The following is a 27,340-nucleotide window of genomic DNA, read 5'->3' on the forward strand; positions in this document are numbered from 1 at the left end:
CTTGGAAACTGGCTTGATACTCTACCTATTGACACTGTTGGAAAGGGTGGGTTTTTGGTGTGTTGTTGTAGCAGTGAGTTTCACTAACAGTCTTTTTCTCTCTCCCCAGTGCAAGAACTATATCAACCAGTATTCGGAAATTGCTATCCAAATGGTGATGCATATGGTAGGTGGCAGGCGAAGCTCCTTGTGAGCATTTTTCTTTGTCTCAAACTGTGATTTCTAGGATTTTGAAAATTATATGGTTTAGTTTCCCTTTTACCTTTGAGTACTGAATTGGGCCAAAATGAGCCCTCTTTGACCAGCAGACTGTCCACCTGCAACTCAGTACCTCTCCCTTGCCTTCCCCAGGTAGGGGAAAGGCTGAAGCAGGCTGACCCCCGGGACTGCCCTGCTGGCTTCCTGGTGGTTTGTTTGCCGGTGCATATGTGAGCTGGCCATCAGATTTCTAGTATCTGGCTTTCATTCTGGGACCCTTGGGAATAGTCTGCTCTGTAGCTAGGCCAGGCCTGAGGATTGCTCTCTTCCAGCCTGAGTTCTGAGGGGGGAACATCCACCTCCCAGAGTTGGTCCTGCACTCTGCAGCAGTGTTAGCTGTAGCTGCTGCTTGAGCCCGTAACTCCTGCACTTGCTTCTGATGCATCCAGGTGGTAGGGGCATTCCTTCATGATTAGAGGTAGAAAATATCCAGAAAGCACAGTGAAGCCAGCTAGATCCATGCAGCAAACTGTACAGAGCAGGGAGGTCTGAAGGCATCCTTACATGGGGAAGATGCATTGGCCTCCTGAGATGTAATCTGCAGTGGGTGAGGGGTGAGTTGTCCTTTTTTTCCTCTGTCATGCTGACTTCCTAACTATGTTGAGATTGGCCTACAGTCCTTGAGTTTGTTCTCCTTAGGGCCAAATAGATACACATGCACATCCCTGTTTTTTCCCTTAAGATAGGTAACTAAGACTGGAATTGCTGAGTCAAAGGGCAGGGCTTTTAATACACAGGCTTACCTCGAAGATACTGCAGGTTTGGTTTCAGACCACTGCAGTACAGTGAATATCACAATAAAGTGAGTCAAACGAATTTTTTGGCTTCCCAGTCATATAAAAGTTATGTGTATACCACACTGTGGTCTGTTACGTGTGCAGTAGCATTAGGTCTAAAGAAACAATGTACATACCTTAATTAAAAAGTACTTTATTGCTAAAAACCATTAACCATCATCTAAGCCTTCAGTGAGTCATAGTAGTAATATCAAAGGTCACCGATCACACAGCTCACCATAACAAATTAGTAATGATAAAAAGTTGAAATATTGTGAGAATTACCAAAATGTGACACAGAAACATGCAGTGAGGAAATGCTGTTGGAACAATGGAGGCCAATAGACTTGCTTGAAGCAGGGTTGCGACAGACCTTCAATTTGTAAAATCTGTGAAGCTCAATAAAATGAGGTATGCCTGCATTGTCAAACCAGCCTTCCAGGCTGGCATGTGGCCACCTGAGGGCAGATTGCCCTGAGACCTGGGCTGGGGATCCCTGACCCCTCCGGGTGTATTTGATATTCTGACACACGCCCCTGATTTGAGCAGCCCTGTGTCCTGTTCCCGGCTGCTCATCACCAGCCTGAGGTGAGGGCCTTGCAGGCGTGGTGGGCTTGGCTTCTGAGCAAGCAAGGCCCCTCACAACGTGTTTTCTGGGGACCTGCTGCTCAGTGTTTTGCCGTGGCGTGTTAGGGACATGGGGATGGTGCACCAACAGGCTGGGGGCAGCGTGGTCTGACCCTTGAAGGAGAGAGTAGCTTTCAGGGTCCCCATGTGCATGCAATAGTAGGAACAAGGTAGGTTGCTGATAGGTGACTGGAAGGGCATTTCACCTAAACTTCTGGTGACAGACATCCTTATACCTGGTTAACTGCTTGATTATTGTTGTTTTAATTTTTTCTTAACTGTTGTGTCCTTTCCTTTCTCTTATTTTCATCTCCGATTTCCTGTTTTTTTGTTCAACAGCAGGATCAGGTATGTGCTGGGAATTTGCTTGTAGTAGTGGTCTGCTGCTGCTTGTTGTTAATTTTGCTCATCTTTTTTTGTACGGCATCATCAGCTCTGACAGATACAAGGAAAGGTTGTGAAAGGCAGGCTCCCTCTCTGTGTTAATAACCTGGCTGGCAAGGGAGCTTCTGCATCTCTCCTGTGAGATTCAGCGCTGGGAGGGGTCAGGGGCCTCACTTCCCCTTCAGGGGGCCCAGCAGATGAAGCCCGCAGAGCCTTGCCCTCTGGTCGGAATCAGCGCCTAGCCGGCCACGTGCAGGCCACCAGTGTGGTGGGGAACCATCGGTGGGCCTCAGCTTCCTTCAGTGCAGGCCCAGCTTCAGTGGGACACCTTGTTTCTGTCATGATTCAGGAGAGCGTTGCATGTCATTGGTCGTGTTTTTTGTCGCCCCAGAAATGCTTCTGCTGCATGAGCAAGTCATTTGCAGATAGCGAGCAGGCTGTTCCCCTGTCTGTTGGATCCAGAGAACTGGAAACAGTCTCTTGATTATGGCTTCTGCCCCTCTGGGTGACGGGGTCCTTTGGGTTCTGGAGCCACACGAGACAACTCAAGAGCCAGGCCACTGGTGGCAAAACATGGGGACCGAGCCCCCAGGCTAGACTTACCGCGCTAGTGCCCTTTCGGGGTTGTACTGAGCACTGCCCTCCTGTGAGTACTGGCATCCGTTTTTAGAATTAAAGATTTTCAAAGGTATTGTGAAGTCTAATAGGAGAGGACTTTGGTTGAAATATTTCAGTTTTCACCTAGGCCTCCTCAAGGAGCTAGTACAGCAAAGCTGATCTGAGACAAAGCAGCCGCACCTCCTGATCTTTGTCCTTTTTCTAAAAAGCTTGCTGTATCTTCAACCCCTTTCTGATTTTTGCCTGTTCTTAAAGCCTGCCAGAGATAGGATACTTCTAGGATATACTTTTCCGACTTCTCCAGCCTTATTTAATTTTAGAGCCTTTTGCGTATTAAAAGATGAACCATAGCCATGAGCTACTCTTTCCCCTTAACAGGGCCCGTTTTAGCAATCCTGTTCCCGCTGCTTTATGGTTTGCCGGTGGGAGCAAATGCCATCAGGCCAGAGCTAGTTGCATTTGTTTTACAAAGTATACCAAAGTGTGTATACTTGACTTGCCCTTGGCCATTGTCGTAGTGAAATGGTCAGGATGTTGTCCAAACTATCTAGTTCTTCTGTGGTTTGGTGTCTGGAGGGGAAAGGGGATCAATCTGGAGACCTTGTGACTTGAAAAGATTCATGACATGGGGAGACTGGGTTTTCTTGTGTACTGTGTGTGTGTGCAATTGTGAACGTAGAATGTGGTTTTTTAAAAAGCCAATATTTCCCCTTAATGCATCATTTTAAATGGTCCTGCTACTGAAAGATCTGGTGTGGTTTTATTTCTAACAAACACATTTGGCTTTCTGTTAGTTTACGGGCATCGTAGTTCTTCCTCTAGAAGGAACATGTAGCTTATTACTTCCTCCTGAGGGCGAGCCAGCTCAACTGAAAAACAGGTTCTAGAACAGACCAGGTGTCCTTGGAGTTGATTCGATTGCCCTTGAAAGGTGCCAGGAGTTTTGCTTCCCTGGGTGCTCCCTGGCTGGAGCAGATAGTGGTTCTGTCTGATCACTCTTCAAAGCTTTGCATGGCCTCCTTCCCCATGTGAAACTGGTACATCTGCATTTGCACAAGCCCCTTTAGATTTAATGTGGAATCTTTGCCTGTCTGGGGGGCAGTCAGCTTTGACACTGGGTCTAGGATGTTCCTCCAGCACCCCGACTTTGTGTGTAGAGCGTGGGACACGGGGTGGTGGGTTTGGGCCTGCCTCTCACTGCTGCTTCTGTGCTCTTTTTAGCAACCCAAGGAGATTTGTGGGCTGGTTGGGTTCTGTGACGAGGTGAAGGAGATGCCCATGAAGACTCTGGTGCCTGCCAAGGTGGTCTCGGAGAACGTCATCCCTGCCCTGGAGCTGGTGGAGCCCAGAAAGGTACCTGGGGCCATTGGTTTATGATGCCCCGCCACTCCACATTGTCACACCCTACAAGGCACACACTCTTATGGTTCCCTGCTTGGCTTTTAAAGGTATTTGAGTTTGAGACCATTAGTTTACAGTATCCCCTAAATTGACGCAGCACCCCTACCCGCGTACATTTATTTCCTTGGTTATAAACCCTGGTGCTCATGGGATCAAGTCTACGTTTTTAGCACACCATTCGAAATCATTTTTCAGTGCCCGGCTCCAACCGAACCTTTCCGATATGCTTTCTGTGGCCTCGCCCACCTCCTTCCCCATGCTGTAGCCGTGGTACAAACTTGATGTTCCCAGAACAGGCGCCCAGCCATGTGATGTCTTATCACGTGGCACTTGTGTGCACTTCTTGTTCCAGAACTTCCCATGTCAGTGTCACTTGACCTTTAGCTGTCTCGTCTCCTCCTGTTGTCTGCTCTCGGCACGTGTACTGTGTGGACCACACAAGGGTTGTGTCTGGCAGAGTCAGGGAAGCACTGCTGCTGCCCTTTTGTCCAGTCGAGACGCTCAGAGGCTCTGGCCCATCTTGCTGACTGCATTAGTGGCTGGAGAAGATGGAGAGTTATAGCTTGTACTCTAGCCACATGTGATACTTAAATTAAAAAAAAAACAAACATTCAGTTCCTCGGTTACACTAGCCACATTTCAGGTGCTTAGTAGTAGACTCATGTGGCTAGCGGCTGCTGTATTGCATGGCACGGCCAGAGAATGTTGCCACTATCACAGAAAATTATGTTCAACAGTACTGTTTTATCAAAGGTAGGCTCTGGAAAAGCAATCTCAGGCGCTGAGACTTGAAACGCAAGAGCAGACCTGAAACATGTTTAAAACGCTGTCTTCTAGACAGTAGACTAACAAACAAACAGTGAATCCTCTCTGTTCCTGCTCCCCCGTTCACCTCCCCAAAATGAACGCTGAATGATGAGGTGATTGTAACCAAACGGACATTGAATGACAGCTCTTTGGGGTTGGGGGACAGTTTCACTGCTTCTGTTCCTGGTTTTGGGGTGGTGGTAGAGGATTGGGGAAAGGGATGGGGTTCCCACCGTACAGGAGCAGCAGGGCCTGGGGCTGGGCACTGGGAGGAAGCCACACCCCATTCTGAACGCATGCAGGAAGTGGCCTTTGTGTGACGCTAGCCCGTCCTGGCCTCTGCCCCACTCCTTTAGAGGAGCAGGACCCAGGAGTGAGGCGAGGCCCTCAGTGTTAGTATTCTTCTGCCCCTTCAGCAGAAGGATCCGGTCCCGGCGAAGGCTGATATTTACTGTGAGGTGTGCGAGTACGTGGTGAAGGAGGTGGTCAAGCTGATTGACAACAACAGGACCGAGGTACGTGGATTTCGGGAAATGCTGCCATCGCAGAGGGAAGCGCTCCTGGCCCTGGAGCCAGAATGGCCTGGTGGGAGGACCCAGCCCGAGAGCTGGGTTTGGCCCTTGTGGGTATGAGACACCAGCCTGGGAGTCGGAACCACCACTTCCCAGCAGCGGATCCCTCGGGGCTGGGGCCGGAGGCAGCCTCTTTGCCCTGCTCTGTAGGTCTAGCCTTTGGGGGAGAAAACGGCACCTTGCTGTTGGTCGGCTGCCTGGTCACATCAGCATTTTCAGAGTCTCTCCCACCCCATGCAGCCTCCCATCTTCTCACATGAGCCTCTCTTCTTGTGTTTCAGGAAGAAATAATTCATGCTTTGGACAGCGTGTGCTCGAAGCTGCCCACGTCCTTATCCCAGGAGTGCCAGGAGGTGGTGGACACTTACGGCAGCGCCATCCTGTCGATCCTCCTGCAGGAGGCGAGCCCTGAGCTGGTGTGCAGCATGCTGCATCTCTGCTCCAGCCGGGGGCTGCCTGCACTGACCGGTGAGCCCAGCGCGCGGGAGGCTGGCCGGCCCCTCTCGGCTTAGGGAGGGCCTTGCCAGCACTGAGCCTGTGCTCTCTTGCGTAGCACACGTGATGCCGCGGAAGGACGGTGGCTTCTGTGAGGTGTGCAAGAAGCTGGTGGCCTATTTGGACCGCAGCCTGGAGAAAAACAGCACAAAGGAGGAGATCCTTGCTGCCTTCGAGAAAGGCTGCAGCTTATTGCCTGACCCGTACCAGAAGCAGGTACGCTGTGGGCTGCTTTCGGCCAGAATGTCAGAACCTGCCTGGGATATGCAGGAGCTGGGTAGCTCACGGAGTGTACTGCTGGTGGAAGTTTTGAGGGAGAAGCAGCCATTTCTGCCTCTGGCATGGAGTCCACTCAGATTTTCTTAAAGGTGCTCTGTTGGCTCCAGTGGAGCCACTAGGGGGAAAAGAACATGAGCAGGTGTGGGTAGGTGTGTCACCTGGGCAGGCAGGGAGGCCCTGGGCCCACTGGGCTGGGAAGGCCAGGAATTCTGGTAGAAGAGCATGGCCAGCGCCCTGCACTCTGCGTGGGCCCACCTAGACCCACATTGCTGTTTCCCTAACAAACAGTGTGATCAGTTTGTGACGGAGTACGAGCCCGTGCTGATAGAAATCCTGGTGGACGTGATGGACCCTTTCTTTGTGTGCCTGGTAAGTGGCGTTGGGCCGGTATGGGTTCCTGAGCGGTGTGACCTGGGAGGGAGGTGCTGCATGGACCCTGGAAGGGTTCCTCTGAGATTCGGGGCCAGGGTCAGAGTCACCACTTTACTCAGCAACCCTGCCTTTTCTGGAAAGTGCTTATTAGAGCTCTGATTCTAGCTGCTTCTAGAAGCTGATAATCATCTCAGTTTTGAAAAGGATTAGCTGAAAAGAAGATCTAATTCTTCCGCCTTCTTTCTTTTGACCTTATAGAAAATTGGAGCCTGTCCCTCAGCCCGTAAGCCTCTTTTGGGAACTGAGAAGTGTGTCTGGGGCCCGAGCTACTGGTGCCAGAACATGGAGTCGGCAGCCCTGTGCAACGTGAGTAGCTCAGTAACTGCTGCCCAGGCGCCCCCGCCAGGCAGGCAGCTCGAGGGAGAATCTGCTCCAACAGGCTCCTGGGCAGTCAGCTGTACCCTGTCTTTGGGGAGGACTGAGGCCCAGAGGGGCAGTTAGGCTTACTTACGGCCACCAGCAAAAGCCGGGCTCACTGCATTCTTGTCTTTGAGGAGGGAGCAGTGGCAGTGGATGTTCTTCAGTGTTCTTTGCTTCCACTTTCTTGCTTTTGCCTTCAGTCCCCTGGTGACAGGGTCAGATTTGCATGAGGTCACCCGAGGGATTGCACAAAGCCCATCGGATTCTTGCACAAGGCCTCATGCCTCTTGGGTCACTCTTGCCCCGGCTGGCGCCCGGCCTGAATCTTCACCCAGGGCCCAGCGGAGCTCTTCTTGAACGGCCTGGGAGTTGGCTCCTGGCTGGGCAGCTACTGCTGGGTGACCCACGCTGCGTTCCTGGGTGGGGATGTTTCGGCTCAGCCTCTGTTACTTAATGTTCCTTTTTGTGCTTCTTCTGCTTCCTCGTGGGGGTTCTTCATGACCAGTAAGCCGGCGTCAGGGCCGCTGCAGGGAGGATGGGGAGGCCCACCCTGCCGAGCCCCTTGCCCCAGCACCCTCACCCTGTAGCACGGTCAGTGGTGGAGTGGATTTCTGTCACCCTCCTGGGTACCCGGGCCCGTTTCTGAGCTGGCCTGAGCTGGTGTATACCTCTGACTCTTGGGTGAGGAGTTCTGCCTTGGGGGCCTCGATGGAGGGGCTCGGGTGTGTAACCAGAGGAAGGGGGTCCTGGGTCCTACCTGTAGGGGTGCTGTTCATCCACTGCTCTGGACTCTTGCCTTATGAGTCCCCGAAACTCATAGCCACCTACTATCCCCGAGTTTAAATGAGATGCTGTCCCAGGTCTTTAGCATCTGGTGCCATCCCGGCTGATCTGGGACAGGATAGCGGGTCCCATTTTTGGGTGCCGGCTGATGCGCTAATGGGCCAGGGATAGGGTTTGTCACCTGCAGACTAAACTGTTTCCTCTCTCCTGTCAGGCTGTCGAGCATTGCAAGCGTCACGTGTGGAACTAGAAGGCACGGTCCGTCTTAGAGAAACTGCAGCATCTTTTCCTGCTTGTGTGTCTGGGGGAACGAACACACAGATCTGTTGGCTTTGTTGTTATAAAAATAATAGGACCCCTCTCCCTCAGTCCCTTTCTTCTCGCCCTCATCTTAGCATTGCTGTCAGCATGCCGCTGGCGTAGCTGCTTCAGTGTCCCTTTCCTCTCTGTTAGATGGATGCCGACATACCGTACACTGGAGGTCTTTTGAGTCTGTCCCTGCATAGTGGTTACCCGGAGGAGGAGAGGGGGCTCGGGCTGTGGGCATGAGCCAGAGCCTCTTGACTGAGGTTGTCCGTCCTCCTGGATAGGCCTTGGGTGCTGAGGCCTCTGGAGGCCTGCTCTAAGGAGGGACCTTCCCTCTTCGTGGGCCTGCTGACTGCCAGACAGACAAAGGCAGTTTTATATGAAAGATGAGAGACTCAGAATAATTATTAGGCTTTTTAAACAAACAAACAATGTGGTTCTCACTGTAATAGAGCTGCTGGAAGTAGCTGTTCAAGAGACCTTGGTGGGGCCGGGCTCGCTACCCTTGGGTCAGCCTTTGATTCGGGTTTCCTGTCTTTCCTGGTTGATGCCCTGTTTGTTTGTTTGGAGTTCTGTGGTTTGGGGTGGGAGGGGAAAAAATCTGCCTGAATGTAACCTGCCAGCTCTTTGTGGAGGTCCTGGGGGCCTGCTTTTGTGTGTGTGGACAGTGGTGACTGCGTCATGCCTGCTCTTGTGTCCACCCTGCTGCCCAGCGCCCCCGTTGCTCTGGGCAGTACAGCCCCCTTCCCTCTGACCCCCTCCTTGCAGATGGTCTTTTTGACCTGCAAATAAATGTGGATGACAAGCTCCTAAGCCTCTGGCTTCCAGGTAGAGGGGCTGCTGGCCTGGGGCCTCAGCCGTCGCCCTGCCTTCTCTCCCGTTTGGCTGCATCTTCTCCTCCACTTCCAGTTGCCAGGAGACAGACAGACAGCAAGATGTGCAGTTGCTATTAAATGAACTTACTTACCGATTTTTTTGTTTGTTTTGCACTAAAATTTCTGTGATTTAACAATAAAGTCTGTCAACCAGAGGCCGAATGTTTCTGTGACACCGCAGCCAGAAGAGTTTGGCTGCTGATGAGCTCCGAGGCCGTGAACCTGTAAGTGCCCAGCAGTCCTATGGCCCCGTTTGGCCAGAGAAAGAAAATGCCATCTGGTCCTCCCTGACGGACCTGGGGCCAGCAGTGGGCAAGTGGTCAGGGAAGTGCCCCCAAAGGTGGGTCCAGAGCTGCCCTGTACTTATCCCCCAACCCCCCGGCCCAGCCCCACGGGTAGTTTACCAGAGCCAGAGTGACTTGCCGGTTCCTTGTGACTTGCTTTTTTTTTTTTTTTAAATTCAGACCATTCCAGAAACGTTCAGTGCGTATCAGTTGAACAAAACCAAGGGGAGAATATGGAGGGAATAACTTAATTTAAAAAAGGAATACACACAAACACTCTATATTCAAAACCCAAGGGAACATCAGTCGTTTTATGAGCCCGGCACGTTTGGAAAGCCAGTGAAATGGAGAGAATGCCGTTGGCTGACATTGACCATGTCTGTGTGGGGGAGCAGGGATTACTCACTGCCCCCACCTGGATGTCCGGTGGCCAGGGATGTGGCAGAAATGCACTGGGACTTGAACTGGAGTCAGAGAGTCAAGGCCAGGCAGGGTATGCCTGCTCTGGGCTCCCTCCCCGGTGCTGGACTCCTGTGCCGTGAGGCGGGGCGGGAGGGGAAGAGGGCCGGCTTGGCCTCTTTCAGCTCAGCCTGGGCTGAGATGATCCTCAGACTCCTGGGCTCTCGGTGACCCTCCTTACCTCGTTCTTAGATACTCACCATTTCTGTTTGGTTTTCTTAAAAAAATAACATTTTATGAAGGTAGAGATCAGATGCCGAATGAGCGTCTGGCAAAAGCGGAATCTGAGCAGCTGACGTGGGCCCTGCTGCTGGGCCAACCCAAGGCTGCGCGCCCAGAGCTGCCGGGGGAGGGCCCCTCCCCCTGCCCGGAGGTCCTGCCCCTGCTCTTGCCCCGGGAGGGGTGGGGTTGGGCTGCTCATACCCGTCGGGCTCCCCCCATCTAGTCATAGCTCTGTGATCTCCAGGGGGCTCTCCATGATCACGTCGCGAAGCTTGTGCAGGGGCGTGGATTTGGCGGACTCGGTGCGGGCGTTGCGCTCGAAGGCGCTGGCCTCGGCGGTGGTCAGCGTCTCCAGTGAGCGGCCCAGGCCCTTCTGGTCATCTTCGGGCAGGCTGTTGAGGTCGGTGGCCAGCAGTGTGCCCGTGCTGCCGTGCATCACGTGGATCCCGTCTGGCCCTTTGAGCTCCGTAGGCGGCTTGTGGCAGAAGTGCAGGCTGCCCTGGCCGGGGCTGCGCTCCCCCGGCTCCTCTTCCAGCTCAGTCTGGATCAGCTGCAAGAGGCCGGGACCCCCACGTGTTCAGGGCAGGGCCAGGCCCTGAGCAGGTGGATGGCCCCGAGTCCCACCTGCTATGGGCCTGTTGCCTCCCTGCTGCACACGAGGAACCCTGAGCTCATGCCGCAGCAGGCCTGTGCGGCCTGTGACAGTGTTTCTCAAACTGGGTACAAAGGGGAGCCATGGATACTTCTGGTGCTACAGATGCGTTCTCCAGAGCACGGGCTTCCTATGAGAATCTTTCATATCTCCTGTATTCACTTTGATCTATAAAGACCCTGTGACTGCAGTTGTGGAATCTGGATTTGTTACCACGTTGGCCTTAAGCAGGATCAACTCCTAACTGTGGCCAGCTGGGAAGTGTCCACAGTTGAAGCTGGAGGGGATTAGTAAGGTAGAGCAGAGACTCACAAATGGCGCTTTTGTCCTGTGTGGAGCTGTTCAGCTGGCCAAATCTGGGTTTTTAGATAAAGTCTGGCTTTCTAAAGTGTTGACGTATCACCGCAGGCAAATAAATATGGATATCTATTTGACCCTACAGCCACTTTCTTAAAATGACGTCACCTCTCAAAGGTATCTTCTTGGGGCTCATCAAATCTAAGAAACACTGCCTCAGCACCCACTCACCCCTGGGGAAGCCCGCTGTGGAGGCCAGATAGCAGAAGCAGAGCCCGCTGTCTGACTCTCTGAACCCCCGCCCAGTGCAGTCTTGGGCCCTAGCTGCTGATCTCGAGACTCCGAGGAGGATGAACAAGAGAGAGAGACAGCACCCCCAGGGCTGGGGCACAGCACACAGCTCCCGGCCCACCCGCTACCTCGGGGATGGAGGAGTGGCAGGAGGAGGCTTTTTGCACCATCCGCTGTGCAAAGAGCTTTTTGAGCCGCAGGTAATCCTCCAGGACCACCTTCAGCAGCGAGCCCTGGGGGAGGGAAAGGGTTAACCCCCAACCAAGGCCCTCCCCTGCCTGCCCCGCCCATCACTCACTCCCATAACTCGGGTGGGGGTGATGGAACGCACTCGGGGAGTGTAGGATGTACAGGCGTCTGATCCTAGGGTAGAGGACTGAGAGCAGAGCCTGGTGACAGCGGCCAGCCAGAACCCACGTGGGCTTGTATCTCAGAGTCCCGGCCTCCAGGACACTGCAGGCTGAAGCAGCTCCTTATCAGCCAGGGGCCCTGGCCCCTCTCTACCTTGGTGTTCTTGCCCCCGTGGAGGGCAGGTCTAGCTGAGTCCCTAGAGGTGGAGAAAGCTGTTTCCCAGGATCCTCCCCCCTCCCTGCATCCTCTGGAGTAAGTCCGAGCTCAGCCAGGGGTCTGGGTGCAGGAGCTGCAAGGAGGGCTCACCTTGATGGGCCCCTCCCGGATGATCTGGCCCAGCTTGGCAATGTTGTCATACTCCTGGATGGCCGCCCGCAGGTACCGGTCATCATCAGGCTTGACTGCTGCTGGTTCACGCCCAAAAGTTCCCTGGGAAGAGGGGGCGCGTTAGCTGGAGCTGAGGTAGACGGCGCGCGTGCGCGTGCAGGGCAGTGGACCGGTTCCCCCCAGCCACCCAGCTCCTTGGCCAGCGATGGCAAAGACCGTACGCTACCTCCACCCTGTCCCTCCTGACTGTCCACACCCCATCCCTGCCCCGGCCCAGGCCTGGGCTCACATGGGTGCGCGTAGGGCTGCTCCACAGGTCGGCGATCTCACTCAGGTTCTCCGGCAGGTCATCCTCGTGCTCTGCCTGGGCAGCCAGCTCCAGGTTCCGGCAGAAAGGATCCAGCCACACGGGGTTGGCCCTGCAGGTGGGGAGTGGGGTTGACGGGAGGGTGAGGAAGGCAGGCTCGAGTGGACAGATGCCCTTGAAGCCTCGCCCCTAACCACCCCCTGACGTTTCCTGGGCCGTAGTTGTGCTTTTCACAGGACTGGGGCTTCAGGGCCTTGAGAAGCAGGGACCTTGCCTATGGTACCCGTGGGTGCGTCCTCCCGCCTCAGGATACTGCTAGAACCAGGACAATGTGTCCATCTGGATCAGCTTTGGTGCAGAGGCCTCGCCCTGTATCCAATGCCCAAAGCCTACGCCCCCTGGAACTTGGGACCCAGTCAGGGTGGGGAGCCCAACTCGGTGGAGAGAGAGGGGTACCCGGCTCAGCAGGGGGCGCCCACACCCCAGGTTTCAGCCAGTCCATGATGCCCTCAGTGCTTGAGAGGCAGCGGGGACTTCTCCACCGCAGCTGGGTCCTGGGTGGGTCTCCCCAAAGTGCACCCGGCAGGGTTCAGGGACACCACTTCTCACTCACCCGTCAAAGGAATACTTGTTGGTGTTGGGCATGTCCATGATGTCAACGAAGCCGCGATTCCCTGCAGGAGAAGGGTTGGGGCGTGAGGGGAGGGTAGACTCTGCTGGGGCTGGGGAGCTGGGCCTGAGCCAGCCCTATGGGGCCTGGGCTGTCACCCTAGGCCCTCAGGGGCCCCTCGTGCCCTCCCACCTCCCCACCCATCACAGCCCTCTGACCTGCCGAGCCAGCCACGATGGCTTTGAGCTTCCTCTTGTGTCTGGAAAGAAGCAGAGGGGCCGGTGAAGGAGGCTGCGGCTGGGCTGGCGTCTCAGGGCCTGATGGCCCTGCCTGCCTCCGTGACTGTCCCAGCAGCGGGGCTGGTCAGCCTATCTCAAAAGGCAGGGCACGTAGGGATCACTCACACGGTCCTGTAGTACCAGTTCATGAGGATGAAGAGCATGGCAGCCAGGAAGAGGAGAATGGCCAGGACGATGATCGCCATCTAGGGCAGCAGGACCAGGGATGAGTGGCTGAGCACCCAGGGCAACAAGGGGATGGTGGGGGTGGTGTCACCAGGGGTACCTGCAGGGCGGACATGTCATCGGGCAGCCGGACAGAGATGGCGGGCTGCACGTCTAGGACATTGTAGTTCCGGAATAGATTCCTCAGCTGCTCCTTGTTTTCATCGATCATCTGGATCACCCTGGGCGAGGGGCAGGGGCCTCAGCTCCCATCCTCCGCCGTTCCGCAAGAGCCCGTCCTACTCAGGCCAGCCTGCCCCCACATTCACCCCAGACGAAGCCTTGCAAGATTAAGGCCCACCCAGCTCGGATAGCTTTGTATCTTACAGGGTTTACCATCCCTTCACACAAGCTCCTGTCTGATGCTCACAATTGCTGTAATACTCCCATTTCACACATGGGGAGAGTAAGGCTCAGGGGGGTGGAGCTCTGCTCATACACCCAGACTGTGTTCTCTCTACCTGCCCTGCCCACGTCTGGGTTAGAGCCCCCATACAGCAGGCCTGATGGCGTTATCCGTGCCTCCTTAGTGGGTCCCCTCTCTGACTTCCAGGGCAGGGAGGCAGACCGAAAGACAGGCTGAGCACAGACGCCCACCCACCGGTCCACGTCCAGGATACGGTTGGTTTCACGGTTCACCACGTGGATAAGCAGCTCTGTCTGTGCGAAGTTCACCCGACCCTTCTTGTCCACGTGGAACTAGGCAAGAAGGGGCATCATGGGGTGTGCGGCAGGAGCAAGGGATGGGATGGGCGCCTCTTCTAGCAGCCTCTCCTGCCCTACCCTGCCAGTAAACCCATCACTACTGAATGCTCACCAGGGACCAAGCTCAATGCCAGTCACTGAACCAGGCACTACTATTAGCTCCCATTTTACAGATGAGGAAACTGAGACCCAGACTCGGAAGGACTTTCCCAAGGCCATGCATCTAGGAAATTACTGATCCCTTTCATACCCCTGACCTCTCTGCAATGCCCTGTCCCTGCGGCCTGGTCCCCCTTCTCCCTCCACTGCCCCTAGACCCAGGGTGGGTTCCATGGGGTACCTGCACGTCATCAGTGTTGACGATGGCACCGGTGATGTTGGAGAGCAGGCGGATGAACTCCTCCTCGAAGCCACGCACGCGGTCGGGGATCTCATTAATGACGATCTTGACCCGCTGGTCATCCCTCAGGATGTAGATGCCAATGACGGCTGTGTCATTGTGACCTGCCAGGTCCCGGGCCACAATGTCCACTACAAAGTAGCCAGGGCTGTAGGCCATGAAGAGATCGAAGGTGCGCAGGATGCCATCCACACTCCCTGTAGGGAAAGCCCAGGGGTGGTGAACTTTTTCTGGAGAATTCTAAGTTTTTATTTAAACATGCTGCATATTAAAACACAACTTGGACAAGTTTGGGACTCTGCTGTCCCATGCTGGGATGCTATAGAACACTTCTGAGTTCCCTCAGTATCATCTCTCTGTCTCTTACATATACCCATGTGCTTCGTAATTCCACAACCATAGCTGAGAGATGACCAGCAGTGGTACAGCATAGTCTTCTCTTAAAAGACAGTAGACCTGGGTTCAAAATCTGCCACTTTCTAGCTTTGTGACCTTTAGCAAGCCTCTCTATGCTTATTAAGATAAGAGCAGTGGGAACTCAGAGGACAAAGGGATGGTGTCTGGTTGTGTGACTGGAGGTGGCAACACATGAACTAGACTTCAAAGGGTGGTTAGCGGGAGCATATCTGAAGGCAGAGTTGAAGGTCAGGGTGGTATTCCAGGAGGTGAAGGCCAGGGGAGGATGGTGTGGAGCAGGCTGAAGGGATGGTGAGCAGTTCAGCCTGGGTGGGCGCAGTGCCCTTAAGGGTAGTAAGGGGCTGTGAAACCAGAAAGAGGGATTAGGAAGAAGACCTGGTGAGCCTTGAAAGCCAGGCCAAGGAGGCTGGATTGATTGCTGTGGGCAGAGAAGAGCAGGGAAGGGGCTGGAGCTGGAGGTGTGGTAATGTGACACCCACTGGGACACGTTCTAGAACCTAACAAAGAGATGCTCAGCTATCCACACAGGCAAATTCACAAGCAAACATGCATACTTTTACAGACAAGTGTGCTTTGTACACTTGGGGAGAATTCTGGCTCCCCAGTGCCTACCTAGCACAATGCCTGATGCAGGCGAGGGTGAGGTGCACAAACGGAAAGATAGGTGGATATATGGAAAGGAGAAAGGGAGGATGGATGGATGGATGGTTGGACAAATGGGTAGATGGGTGGGCAGATGGATGAATGAGAGGATGGATGGATGGGTGGACAGATGAATGGGTGGGTGGACTGATGGATTGTTCAGTGGGTGGGTGGGTGGATGGATGGATGAGGAGACGGGAAGAAGAAAGAAGAGAAGAAAGTGGTTGGGTAGATGTAGAGATGGATAGATGGATTAGAGAACAGATCAAAAGATAGGTGGATGAATGAAAGGATTAACAGATAATGGCTGGCTGGCTGAAGGATGGATGGATGGGTGGGTGGGTGAATGGAAGGACTGACACGGCTGGTTGGCTGTCCGGCCACCTATACCCTGGGGTAACCCTACAGACCATATCTCCTCCAGACGATAGTCCATGAAGTGGCTGGAGCCCCTACCCATCGTGAAGACATGGCCCACATCCTCAGAGTCATTGGCAAGGGCCCGGAAGTAGTGGATGGCCAGGATGCTGTAGAAGACGAGGCTGTTGTTGCCAATATCTGCATCCAGGGCCAGCACCTGGATCAACTCTGAGCCCACTTTAGCATCGGTGGCCACTCCTGCAGGAATGGGCAGGCGGGTGTAAGCAGCAGAGCAGAGGCCATCCCACACCCCAGGCCCAGGCTCTGGTCCCTGCACCTGCAGTGTACTCAGCCTTGGTGAAGCGTGGTGGCTGGTCGTTGATGTCCTCCAGCACGACACGCACTTCCTGCAGGGTGAGGTCAGTGACCAGGTCCAGGGCTGGGGAGTGCCCACGGGGAGGTGTCCAGCTGCGATTGCTCGAGGCCTTGACGATGAAGGAGAAGACAGCTTCGCGCTCCCGGTCCAGGTCCCGCAGCACCAGCAGACGCCCGTCGGGCTGCAGCTGGAAGTTCTTCTGTTCGTCGCCGGCTGAGGGGGGGACCATGGCACAGCGTGAGGGGCAGGGCGGGGGCATATTTGGGTCATCTCCAGCCCCAGGGTAGGTAGGCACTAGCCCCATCAGGCCTCACCTGCGATGAAGTAGTACACGATGGCGTTGGGGCCCTCGTCTGCGTCCACAGCGCCTGTCACGTTGCCCACGAGGGTGCCAGGTGGTGAGTGCTCGGGCACTGTCATCAACTGGTACTGGGGGCTGCCTTTCTGCAGGGGGAGAGGGAGGTCATGGGAGGCCAAGGGAAGGCCTGAGCTTCTGGCTCCTGCCAGAGGGCCCTAGGCAGTGTTTTTGTGGGTGCTGAGGGAGTTTTTTGCCCAGGCCTTGTGGGGTGAGAGAAATTGCTGTAACCTCAAGGGAGCAAGGGCTGGGCCAGAGCCACTCCAGCTCTGCCCTCAGGGAGTGTCACCCGTGACATCCGCCATGAGGGCAGGGCTGGGCTTGGCACATTCTCTGAAGTCTCCCAGCACTTAGATGGATGTTTGAATGAGGAGGGCATGAGCTTGAGTGCGCTCTCTCTCTCTGTCTCTCTCTCTCTCTCTCACACACACACACACACACACACACACGCACACACACAGTCTCCAGGGAACATTACATCCTAGGTGCACACAAGAAGAAAAAACCACCAAGTTAGAGAGTCTGAGTCCACATGAAGAGGTTCAGCCCCAGCTCACTAAAGCAGAACTGATTTTCAGGCTTCTTGTGTGAGCGCATATACAAACATGGGAATGTCAGCTCCACGAGTCAGGCATTTTTGTCTGCTTTTTTTTTTTTTTTTTTTAATTAATTAATTTATTTATTTTTTGCTCTGTTAGGTCTTCGTTTCTGTGCGAGGGCTTTCTCCAGTTGCGGAGAGCGGGGGTCACTCTTCATCGCGGTGCGCGGGCCTCTCACTGTCGCGGCCTCTCCCGTTGCGGAGCACAGGCTCCAGACGCGCAGGCTCAGTGGTTGTGGCTCACGGGCTTAGTTGCTCCGCGGCATGTGGGATCTTCCCAGACCAGGGCTCGAACCCGTGTCCACTGCATTGGCAGGCAGATTCTTAACCACTGCGCCACCAGGGAAGCCCTTGTCTGCTTTTTTGACTGCTGGATAGTGCCTTGACATAGTAGCTGCTCAATAAATATTTGTTCTGTGAAGTGCTGTGCAGTTTCCACGTGTAACCACGTGTGTCTACGGCACAGGAAAGTGTGTGCACGTGTGCTTGCAGGCAGGTGAGTCCCTGTGTGGGTGTGACCACTGCGGGGGATGGGTGAGCTCACCGGAGGCCTCACAAAGAGGGGTTCGTTGTCATCGATGTCCTCCAGGGCCACCTGCAGCGGCTGCATAGTCTCATAAGGCACCGGCTGGCCCAAGTCGCTGGCCACCAGGATGAGCTGGGGGGGCGGAGAAGTGCAGTCAGAGGAAGAGACGAAGGGCCCCAGGCAGGCATCCCCAGAGGACAGGTCACTACCCTCACAGACATTCTAGGTGGGGACATGGTGGTCCTGTGCCCAGAGCAAAGTCTCTTCTTCGGCCCCGCCCCTCACACTGGGCCCCGCCCCTCGTGCCAGGCCCCACCCCCTTACGCTGTACACTGCCTGCTTCTCTCGGTCCAGGCGCTGCGCGGTCTGGATGAGCCCGCTGATTGGGTCGATGGTGAAGTACTCCCAGTCCCGGTTGCCTGTTGTCTTCAGGAAGCTGTAGCGCACGGCCCCATTGAGGCCCTCGTCCTTGTCTGTGGCATAGACCTCGTACACGTTGGAGTGCAGTGGGATCTCCTGCAGGGGGCACGGGAGGGAGGCTCCTGGGGCATCTTGAGAGAATCCCAGCTCCCAGACCCGATGGAGCTCTTGTTCTTTCTCCTCCCCTATCAGAATGTCCTCGCCACCTAGCATCCTTAGGAAACGCCTGTCTGCTTGGCTGGATGCTCCCGGAGTCTGAGCACCTGCTAGAACATCCCTTCACCCCACCCCCAGCTAAGGCCACTGCCCACTGAAAGTCCAGCCTGGGATCCACCATGCTGCAGACTCTCTCAGGATGACACCCTTCCAGGGGCTATCCCATCCCTCCGATCCCACTGCATGCTGAGGTTTAGAAGACAGAAGGGGAATCCCAAAGCTGAGGCCACAGCCACCCTCTGTTCCCAGGTCTGCCTTGCTCTCTGCTACCCCAATCACAGGAGTTCTAGGTATCCCCAAACAACACCATCCACCCAATGGGGTACCTGAAAATGGGGGGCATGCAGGTAGGGTGACATGGTATGACATGGTGGCTAGAGACTGGACATGTGCATGCTAATCTGTTACTAAATCACCATGTGACCTAGACATGTCACTTCACCTCTCTGTGCCTCAGCCCCCCGAGTTCTTTGAGTTAAGTCTGAGATATCAAAAAACCCAATTTACGTCAGACATTGACCCATGAAAAGGCTGCCAAGGGCACAAGAAAAAAACAAGTTTCTTTGCTTTTAGTTCAAAAATTATCAGCTCAGCATGGTTTCACTGTTTATCTCATTGATCATGACAATCAGAAACTCCAAATGGCAGTTACATCTAATTGACAGAAAGTGGGATGACAGAGATAATTACTTAACAAATGCTGGTTGTTTGGGAGACATGAATCTTTCAAAATAGGGACCCCTTGAAGGGAAAAAACTAAGTAAAAGGGGGGCTTTGGCATGCAAAAGAACTAGATTATTGTTAATTGATACCCTGCCTCACTCTACAAAAAAAGATTTGAGGCAGCTTACAAGAATGTATACACAATAATAAGAGTAAATAAGTTAAAAAAAATCAGGGTAAAGAAAAAAATGGTTGGCAGGAAGATGGAAACTGAGGGATGGGAGATAAGGCGTGTGTGCTAAGTCCCTGCAACATCATTCACGGTGGACTGACCACTATGAGCTCCCTAGTGGGCAAAGCAAAGAGGGCCACTGCATCATTGCAGTAGACACAGGAAAGGGCAAATCACAAGGTAAAAGCATAGAGTTTCCTAGAGCTCAGCCCTGGGAGAAATTTCTCTTGTGGGATCTCAAAGAGGAGATAGAGTGACAGCAAGGACTTAACACTGACATTCTGAGATGTGGAGACATGCTGAAGTTTGGGGAGCAAAGAACAAGTGGGAGACACCCCAAGTATTCTACCAAGGAGCATTTTGGGCTTGGATGCTGAGAGGAAGGAGGGGAAGGGCAGGAGTCAAAGGAGTACTTCCCCATCTTTACAAGACAATTGAGAGCAAGGCATGAAAGAAGAATTGGAGATAGTCAGAAGCTCAGCCACTTCCCCTTGTTTCTTATTTTGATGCTCATCCTCAAGGCCCAGGCTGTCTCCACACTGGTATCAGCAGGAACAACAGACAGACGGAAGGGGCTATGTGTTTATTTTGAGACAAGTATAGGGGAAGTGACTTGCGGGGAGACTGTCCTTCTTGGCAGACATTTAGGAGCAAGAGATGGGGCATCTACTATTATAAGTCCCACTTTGCAGATGAAAAAACAGACTCAGAGAAGTCACTTGCTCGAGGTCATTTGGTTGGTAAGCGATAGAGTCTGATGTGAATCCAAGAGCTTCTGCTGGCCCAGCCCTTCTTACTAACGACTTCAGTACTGCCCTGTGTGGCACTGAGCTGGCCCGTTCCCTACTCTGGCCTCAGTTTCCCTGGTTTTGCAGTGGGGGCCCCTTTACCCTCTCAGACTGCAGGATGACTGCAGGATGGAGAAGCGGGCTGAATCCTGGAAGGGGGTGTAGGTAGCAGGAGGCCCCGGGGGACAGCAGTACCTCTCTGATGTGGAGGATGGTGCCGTTGGGTGGGCGCACGAAGACGGGGCGGTTGTCGTTGACGTCGATGACCTCCACCAGGAGCATGGTGGTGCCCCAGAGTGGGGGCTGTCCGCCATCCGTGGCCACCACGGTCAGGTTGAACCTCTCGTAGGACTGCAGTGGCCGCTTTGTGGTCACCAGGCCCGAGTCCATGTCCACGTGGAAGGCCTCTGGCAGGTGGGGGCAGGAGAGCAGGGCATGGCTCCGGCTGAGCCATCCTTCCCATCCCTCCTCCTCCCCCTCCTCCCCCTCTTCCGCCTGGCCTGGGGCTGCAGTAAGGCAGCCTGCCCCTCCCACCCCCTAAGGCATCACTGGGGGGGAGCAGGCTACGTACCCACGCCCGGGCCCTCGAGGGAGTAGGCCAGCTCCCCATTGGAGCCCTCATCCTGGTCGGTGGCCATCATGGTGATGACGGAGGTGCCCGCTGGCTCATTCTCATACACGCTCGTGCTGAACTGGGGCTTGGAGAACTGTGGCCGGCAGTCATTAATGTCCAGCACCTGGATTACCACCTGGAGGGGAGGTTGAGCTCAAAGGTCAGGAGCATATTGGGGGCTGCTTCAGGTGACCCGGTCACACAGGATTAAGCCGCGGTGGACAGTGCCCACTGTTTAGTCTGACCCCAAACTATTTATTTAACCCCCTGACCCTCAGTTTCCTTAGGTGTACGTTGGGGACAATAGGATTTTATCTCTCAGGGGCTTGTGAGGCTTGTCCGTGATGGTATATGCGCAGTCCCTGGCCTGAGTAAATGCTCAGCCACTGGTTTACCTGGTTAACAGGTAATCTGTGTCTGGGTCCTGAAGCAGGGACTCCTCCCCACCTATCTCCTACTCTGTCCTCTGTTCCTTCCCACAGTGGCCCCATATATCTGACTCTAATTTCTGGACCTTAATGCTCGACTGTGATTCCTCCACTCCCAAAGGCCCCTCTTGACTGGGATTTGTGTCTGGCCTGGGACTTGGCTCTGTCTGCTGACCCCAGAGCCCAGGGCAGGTCCTATGGATACACCAGGGGGCCCTTTTTCCCTGGCTGCTGTGGCCCTGCCTGACTGCATCCGTAACAGAGCCCTTCACAGCCATGATTTTAAGAACCCCTTTCGGTGCACAAAGCGCTTTCCCACCTCCCATCTCCTGGACTCACCACCAGGCTGGGAGGCAGGCATCATCACTGCCCCTGCCCTCCACTCCCTGCAGCTTTGACAACCGAGGCTCAGAGAGGTTACATGACAAATGCAGTGTACTCAGCTAGTGGAACCTTAGTCTTCTGACTACAAACACTGTGCTTTTCCCAGTACAGCACATGCCTATGTGACAGGACAGAATGCAGGTATGTGTGAGTGCTCCCAGCCCTGTTGCCTACCTGCCCAAGAGAATTCTTCTTTGCCCACCCAGCTTCTCACCTCCCCACCCTTCAGGAGACTTTTCTTTGGATGGTTAGGTTGTTGTTGAGAATTGGAAGAACCGAATACAGAAAGACAGGACTGGAAAGGGCAGAAAGAAGGGGGAGGAAGAAAGAGAAAGCGAAGTCTTGAGGTGGGGGACTCTGGATGGAAATGGGGACAGAGCCTAAAGGTGGGATGCCGGCCTCCCCAGAGCAACGCTGTGGACAGTAGACCTGGAACGGAAATGGGGTTGTGAATTTGATCCCTCATGAATGTTCTTTAAGAGACATAAAGATAAGTGCTTTATAATTATGTTTGGTTGCTGGACTGTGTTTCTTTCCATGGGACGCCATGGAGACACTGGGCCATGTGGAGCCCCAGCCTTTATTTGGGTTACACCCAGTTATGTTTAGCTGCCTTAGCAGGGGTTTGACACAAGAAGTTTCTCCTACAGAGTCCCCGTCTCCCTAAGCCACAGCCATCGTGAACCCCCAGCTAATCTCTTGCCTCTCCTTCCTGCCACCACATCTCTTGAGGGGCCAGGGTGGTTCTGCTCCTGCCCTGCAGCAGCCATTCTCTAAAGGCTTTGCCTACTGCCTCCACAGTGGCAGTCCTTAGCGTCTCTGCTCCACGCAAGGGTCCCTCACCTGCACCGAATTTTCTCGACGGTTGCTGGCTACATCCCCAGGGTTATCTTTGGCCAAGGCAGTCAGGATATAGTGGGCCTTCTTCTCCCGGTCCAGAGAGGACAGAACATAGATGTCACCCTAGTAGGGGGAGGGTGGAGTCAGGTCCTTCATCAATTCAACAGATATTTATTAGAGCATCTGCTATGTGCAGTCACTGTTCTGGGCTCTGGAGATACAGCACTGAAGAGACAACAGCCCCTGCCCCGTGGAGCTCTCATTCTAGTGGCTCTTCTGGACCTTACTACCCCAGTTCGCCTGGAGATGGGATGAATGGCCCAGGCTGGAGCTCACTACCTGGCCAGGTACGAAGTAGTACTCCATAAGTATTCACTGTTCCTAGTGCCAGGCCAGGAGTGTGTTTTAGTGTTCACACCAAAAGGAGAGAAACCCTGCTGAAAGGGCAGAGTGCAGGGGGATGTGGGCAGGCGGTGGGAGGGAAAGTCCAGCTCCAGCCCCACAACTGGGGAAGGCCCTGCCTGGCCAGCCACCCCCAGGCCACAGGGCTCTCTCGCTGTACTGCAAGAGCAACTTTGAACCAATTTGCCGACATTTAAAATCATCACCCATCTTTTCTCTTGAGCTTCTGCATTCCCACAAGTCTGAGACCCATGGGAGCATGGGGGCTGTGTCCATGGGCGCTTCTTCCCTCTCCCAGCACTGAGGATAGGGCCATGTATACAGTAGGTGCTCAAATACTGTGCCCACTTTCTGCAGAGCTTCCTATTTTTTGACAGTTTCAAAAAGCAGTCGCATGGACTTGAATCAAGTCTTCCGGTCTGGTGGAGACACATCTCAGTTTTTGTCCCACAAGGGGCTAGTTCCAAAAGACTGGCCACTTCCTCCCATGTCTCCTGGGACAGAAAGACCGCAGTCTACAGGATGTCTGGGACTCTGAGAACAGGGCTTGCCAACTTGGCTGAAAGACCTCTGAGGCTATAGATGTCCAGGTGGCAGGACCCAGAAACAGGGGGATGACTGTAACACTTTTGGTGGCTTCTCAGCCTGTGACCCTGGGCCCTTCCCACTTCCCACTCCCCAAACCCAGGCCCTCCGTTGCCCACTCACTGTGGCGGGGCTGATGGCAAACTTGCCCTCGCCGTCCACAAGGCTGTACTCAATGAGGGCGAAGTTGCCTGAGTCAGCGTCAGTAGCAGTGACCGTCAGGATGACTGTGCCCACAGGAACATCCTCAAAGATGGCTTCCTGGAGCCCAGCGGGCAGGGAGAAAGCATGGGCCATGGTCAGTCCTAGAGTCTCTGCCCTTGCCCGAGAAACTCACGGGTGCAGACAACCCAGAGCATCAAGCTACTCATGGGTGGTCATTCCCACGGGACTTAAAGGCTGGCAGGGTGGGAGTGGAAGATGCCCAAAGGTGCCAAGGAATGGCTGCAGGTCCCAGACCCAATTTGTTGGCCTGGCCACCCACCTGGTAGGAGAGTTGGTCAAAGATGGGGTTGTTGTCATTGATGTCCACAATCTCCAGGTAGACAGGAATCTCAGCTGCCCGGGGCGGGGACCCATTGTCTGAGGCCCTCACGGTGAAGTTGAGCCAGTGCACTTCCTCATAGTCCACTGTCCGATTGGCAATGACCTTCCCTAAGACACAGAGACACCCACTGCCATTTTGGCCACCCCTCACTCGTGGAAGCTCTCTAAAGTATGAAGAGAGGGATCTGGGGCTCTGAGGGATGAGTATGGTCCCTTGAAGGAGGAGGGTGGCCAGGCAGCACTGCCCAGTCCAGAGGGCCGAGAATAACTGGCATCCAGCTGTTCTCCTCACTGGAGGGGTGAGAAAGCTATTCACAAGTCAAAGGAATGTACACTAACACGCTGAGGACCTCCTCTGGGACACTTCCCTCTTGGCCTTCTGGCTTCCTAAGTGATACTAACTGTGGAGGTTGGATGGTAGAGAGGATGATGGAGTATTCCAGGTTTCCAGCAGACACCGAAAGGGGCTTCCATCCCTACCTAGAGCTAGGCACTCTGTCCTTGCCTGTGGTTTGGGCATCTGGGAGTGACTAGAATGTTAGCCATACTGGATCTGGCCTAGCCCACTGAGGGGCCCCAACTGGAGGGTGAGAAGCGAGCCATGGTCCCTCTTGGAGGCTAAGCAGGCACAGACACATGTTCCCCAACCCTCCTGTGGCTGATTTCCCACCTACCTGCTGAGGAGTCTTCCAGCTGGACATAGCCCGGGGGTATCAGGTCCAGCAGGGTGTAGGTGATCAGCCCATTGAGGCCCTTGTCGGGGTCCACGGCTGCCACAGCGATGAGCGTGGTGCCTGGGGTGGCCCCCTCCAGGATCCTCTCCGTGTAGTAGGTGATCCCGAAGGGCTTGAATTGGGGCGTGTTGTCATTGACGTCCAGGATGTTGACCGTCAGCTTGGCTGGGGTGGAGGCAGGGGGTGAGAGTGGCATGAATGGGCCCCAGTGTGTCTGGGCCAGGCCTTCCTAAGTCTCAGCCAAACCCAGAGAGGATGGCAGCATCTCACAGTCCTCCTGGGACTCCCTAAATCTTGCCCCAAGCCTCAGGTGGTGGCATGGCATGTGACCCTCGCCTCTGGTGTGGTCACTCACTCTTCCATTGGGAAAGGGGCTCGGGTTCTGCCAACTGGCTGGGTAACCTTGGTGGAACCCCTGGCCTTCACTGTGCCTCAGTTTCCTAACCTGTCCCATGAGAGAGGACTAAGATGATCTTTAAGATCCTTTCCATGATTCAGCCTTTTGTTTCCCCCCTGAGTTGCTCCCTCCACATAACCAGCCTGGGCCCTTTGCCTCTCTGAGCCTGGGACAAGTATTGGGTTGGCCAAAAAGTTCGTTCGGGTTTTTCTGTAAGATGCCATGGAAAAGCCTGAATGAACTTTTTGGCCAACCCATAGGAGATGACCAGGTCTGCCCTTCCTTCCTGAAAACTTGGGCCTCTGGGCTGTAAAGATAAGCAGCCAGTATCTGCCAGGCCTATCTCCCCACCCCAGCGGCTGTCCTTGCCTTGTGGCAGAGTCCACGTGAGGCCACCCCATCCCTACACCCTCCTCCCCGCTCCCTGCTTGGCCCACACAAAATCCAGTGCCTCTAGCAGCCCGTCCGGGCTCAAGCTGCAGGCAGGGTGGCCTATGCCCAGCTGCAGAAGGCAGCATGCACGCCCCTCTTTTCTCTGCCGTGGTGCCTGCGTCCCCCATTGTGGTGTCTGTGGCCTCAGTTCACCTTTCCTTGCTCTTTGCTTCCTCTGGCCTGACCAGGTGGCTTCTTATCAGATCTGAAGTTCCGATCTCACATCCAACCACACCCTGCTTCCCAGTTCTGACAATGGGATTCCAACCTAAGTCTCTGTCAACCCATCCTTTTCTCAGTCCCCTTCCAGCCTCTACCAAGCCTTCTCCCTACTCTGAGCCTTTGGAGTTCAAGATCACACACAATTCTGGGCTTCTGGATCCCCCACTGCTGAGCTCTGCCTGACAGCTGGGACCCAGGACCACCCTCAGCCTCACTGTAGCTGCCACCTCCCCCACCCCTCCTGCAGCCTGACGACTGGCAGCCCCGTAGCTGGGTCCTGCTTCTCCCTCCCTGGGGCCAGGCCTGTGCCGGTTCTGGGCCTGTCTCTCTATGGGATCATGTGGGAGATGCCTGCGGGGAGCCTTACCATTTGGCACACTGACGGAGCGCTCTGGTAGGTCGCTGGCATTGTCAATCACTGAGAGAGTGACCTCATAGGTGGCAACCAGTTCCCGGTTCAGGGGGGATTTCACCATTACAGACCCTGTAGACCAGACCAGGTCAGGTTCAGCCCGAGGGGAACCCCCTAAAATCTGGGCCTGCCGGGGGGGCTCCTGGCCAACCCTCCCAATCCCCACCAAGGGCAATGATCCCCAAAGGACCCAGGACTTGCCGGTTTCATCTTTGGCTGGGATGACACCACAGCCATCTGCAAGCTGGGGGCACGTCACTCTGCCCCTCACTCACCGCTTACTAGCCAGGCAATTATTTAACCTCTCTACACCTCTGTTTCCTCATTTGTAAGATGAGGATAATTACAGTACCTACCACAGAGGGCTATTTGGAGGATTATAACAATTAACTGAATTTACATTTGTAAAGGGCTTAGAACAGTGCTTGGCACTTAGAAAGTGCTATGTAATTGCTTGTTTAAAAAACGCTTGTTGGAATTCCCTGGCTGTCCAGTGGTTAGGGCTCCACGCTTTCACTGCTGAGGGCCTGGGTCCTATCTGCAAGCCATATGGCATGGCCAAAAAAAAAAAAGATGCTTGTATTCCACAACCATTGAACTTATGGTTAAAAATGGTTATGATGGTAAATTTTATATGTATTTTATCAAGATTTAAAAAATGCTTGTATTCTAGGGAGATCAAGCATAAAGGAAGGTCAAGGCAGCTAAAAAGCCCTGAGGGGGTTCCCTGGAGGGGACAGTGGTGGCACAGCCTAGACAGTAAGGCCCACCCCTTTGTCTTGATTACGTGGGGCATGACACGGCTGCCTGGAGCACCATGAAAGGAGCACCGCCCTACGGCAGTACTAGCAAGGAGCTGTTTCCTTCTCTCCTACCCACTGCCTCCCCAAGCCCCTGCCTGCCCTCCAGAGGCTTGGGCTTGAACTGGACAGACTGAGTTTTGCCCATCTCAGGCCTGGCTCTGTTGGGACCTCTCTTCTTCCTGCCAGTTTGAGGGCCTGGTGGCTCTTCCTCCCATTGGCCTCATCCTAGGGTGAAACCTCCTCTCTCTCTCTTTTCCCAGCTCCCTCTCAGGCGTTGGGGTGTCTGGGATTCCCGTCCCCCTTGGCAGATCCCTCTGCTGAGCTTCTGTCCTCCTCGGGGCCCCAGCCAGGGGGCAGTCACTTACCCTGGGCCGCCGCCTCCTCCTCCTCCTCCTCCTCCTCCTCTTCCTACTCTCGCTCCCCGTCCCCGAGGCTGGGGAGCGAGGATGGGGAGAGGGTGGCTGCATTCAGTCTGCAAAGGCTGGGCCACGGCCTTGGCCCAGGCCCCACGGGGTGGGAAGGGTGGTAGGGGTGCGGTGCGTATGGAGGAAGGCGATGGGGTGAAGCA

The 27,340-nt window shown here is 54.6% G+C and overlaps 2 protein-coding genes across 8 annotated transcripts in view; one reads left to right on the top strand and one right to left on the bottom strand.

The window, feature by feature from the left end:
• The window catches only part of LOC118882514 (prosaposin), a 32,947-nt gene extending 23,819 nt beyond the window's left edge, over positions 1-9,128 (top strand). Inside the window, exons 7-15 of one of the 6 annotated variants that reach the window (XM_036828303.1) lie at positions 110-166; positions 2,001-2,009; positions 3,885-4,016; positions 5,288-5,386; positions 5,725-5,911; positions 5,997-6,154; positions 6,506-6,586; positions 6,848-6,955; positions 8,007-9,128. In XM_036828303.1, coding sequence (XP_036684198.1) covers positions 110-166; positions 2,001-2,009; positions 3,885-4,016; positions 5,288-5,386; positions 5,725-5,911; positions 5,997-6,154; positions 6,506-6,586; positions 6,848-6,955; positions 8,007-8,042 — 867 coding nt within the window. In that variant the 3' untranslated portion in view covers positions 8,043-9,128. The remainder of the gene's footprint in view (positions 1-109; positions 167-2,000; positions 2,010-3,884; positions 4,017-5,287; positions 5,387-5,724; positions 5,912-5,996; positions 6,155-6,505; positions 6,587-6,847; positions 6,956-8,006) is intronic. The other 5 variants (XM_036828306.1, XM_036828305.1, XM_036828307.1 and 2 more) reach the window with 5 other exon arrangements.
• CDH23 (cadherin related 23) overlaps positions 8,647-27,340 on the bottom strand; it is a 399,895-nt gene continuing 381,201 nt past the window's right edge. The window contains exons 48-69 of one of the 2 annotated variants that reach the window (XM_036828301.1): positions 25,925-26,041; positions 24,447-24,671; positions 23,711-23,880; positions 23,350-23,487; positions 22,243-22,362; positions 20,546-20,723; positions 20,170-20,381; positions 17,980-18,171; positions 17,674-17,787; positions 16,491-16,620; positions 16,138-16,389; positions 15,897-16,058; positions 14,322-14,578; positions 13,878-13,975; positions 13,338-13,458; positions 13,178-13,257; positions 12,992-13,032; positions 12,777-12,837; positions 12,146-12,275; positions 11,836-11,958; positions 11,307-11,411; positions 8,647-10,488 (exon numbers count right to left, since the gene is read on the bottom strand). In XM_036828301.1, the coding sequence (XP_036684196.1) occupies positions 10,162-10,488; positions 11,307-11,411; positions 11,836-11,958; positions 12,146-12,275; positions 12,777-12,837; positions 12,992-13,032; positions 13,178-13,257; positions 13,338-13,458; positions 13,878-13,975; positions 14,322-14,578; positions 15,897-16,058; positions 16,138-16,389; positions 16,491-16,620; positions 17,674-17,787; positions 17,980-18,171; positions 20,170-20,381; positions 20,546-20,723; positions 22,243-22,362; positions 23,350-23,487; positions 23,711-23,880; positions 24,447-24,671; positions 25,925-26,041 (3,353 nt within the window). In that variant the 3' untranslated portion in view covers positions 8,647-10,161. The remainder of the gene's footprint in view (positions 10,489-11,306; positions 11,412-11,835; positions 11,959-12,145; positions 12,276-12,776; positions 12,838-12,991; positions 13,033-13,177; positions 13,258-13,337; positions 13,459-13,877; positions 13,976-14,321; positions 14,579-15,896; positions 16,059-16,137; positions 16,390-16,490; positions 16,621-17,673; positions 17,788-17,979; positions 18,172-20,169; positions 20,382-20,545; positions 20,724-22,242; positions 22,363-23,349; positions 23,488-23,710; positions 23,881-24,446; positions 24,672-25,924; positions 26,042-27,340) is intronic. The other variant, XM_036828302.1, reaches the window with a different exon arrangement.

Source organism: Balaenoptera musculus, chromosome 16 (assembly GCF_009873245.2).
Source record: "Balaenoptera musculus isolate JJ_BM4_2016_0621 chromosome 16, mBalMus1.pri.v3, whole genome shotgun sequence".
In the NCBI taxonomy this organism is placed as follows: Eukaryota; Metazoa; Chordata; class Mammalia; order Artiodactyla; family Balaenopteridae; genus Balaenoptera; species Balaenoptera musculus.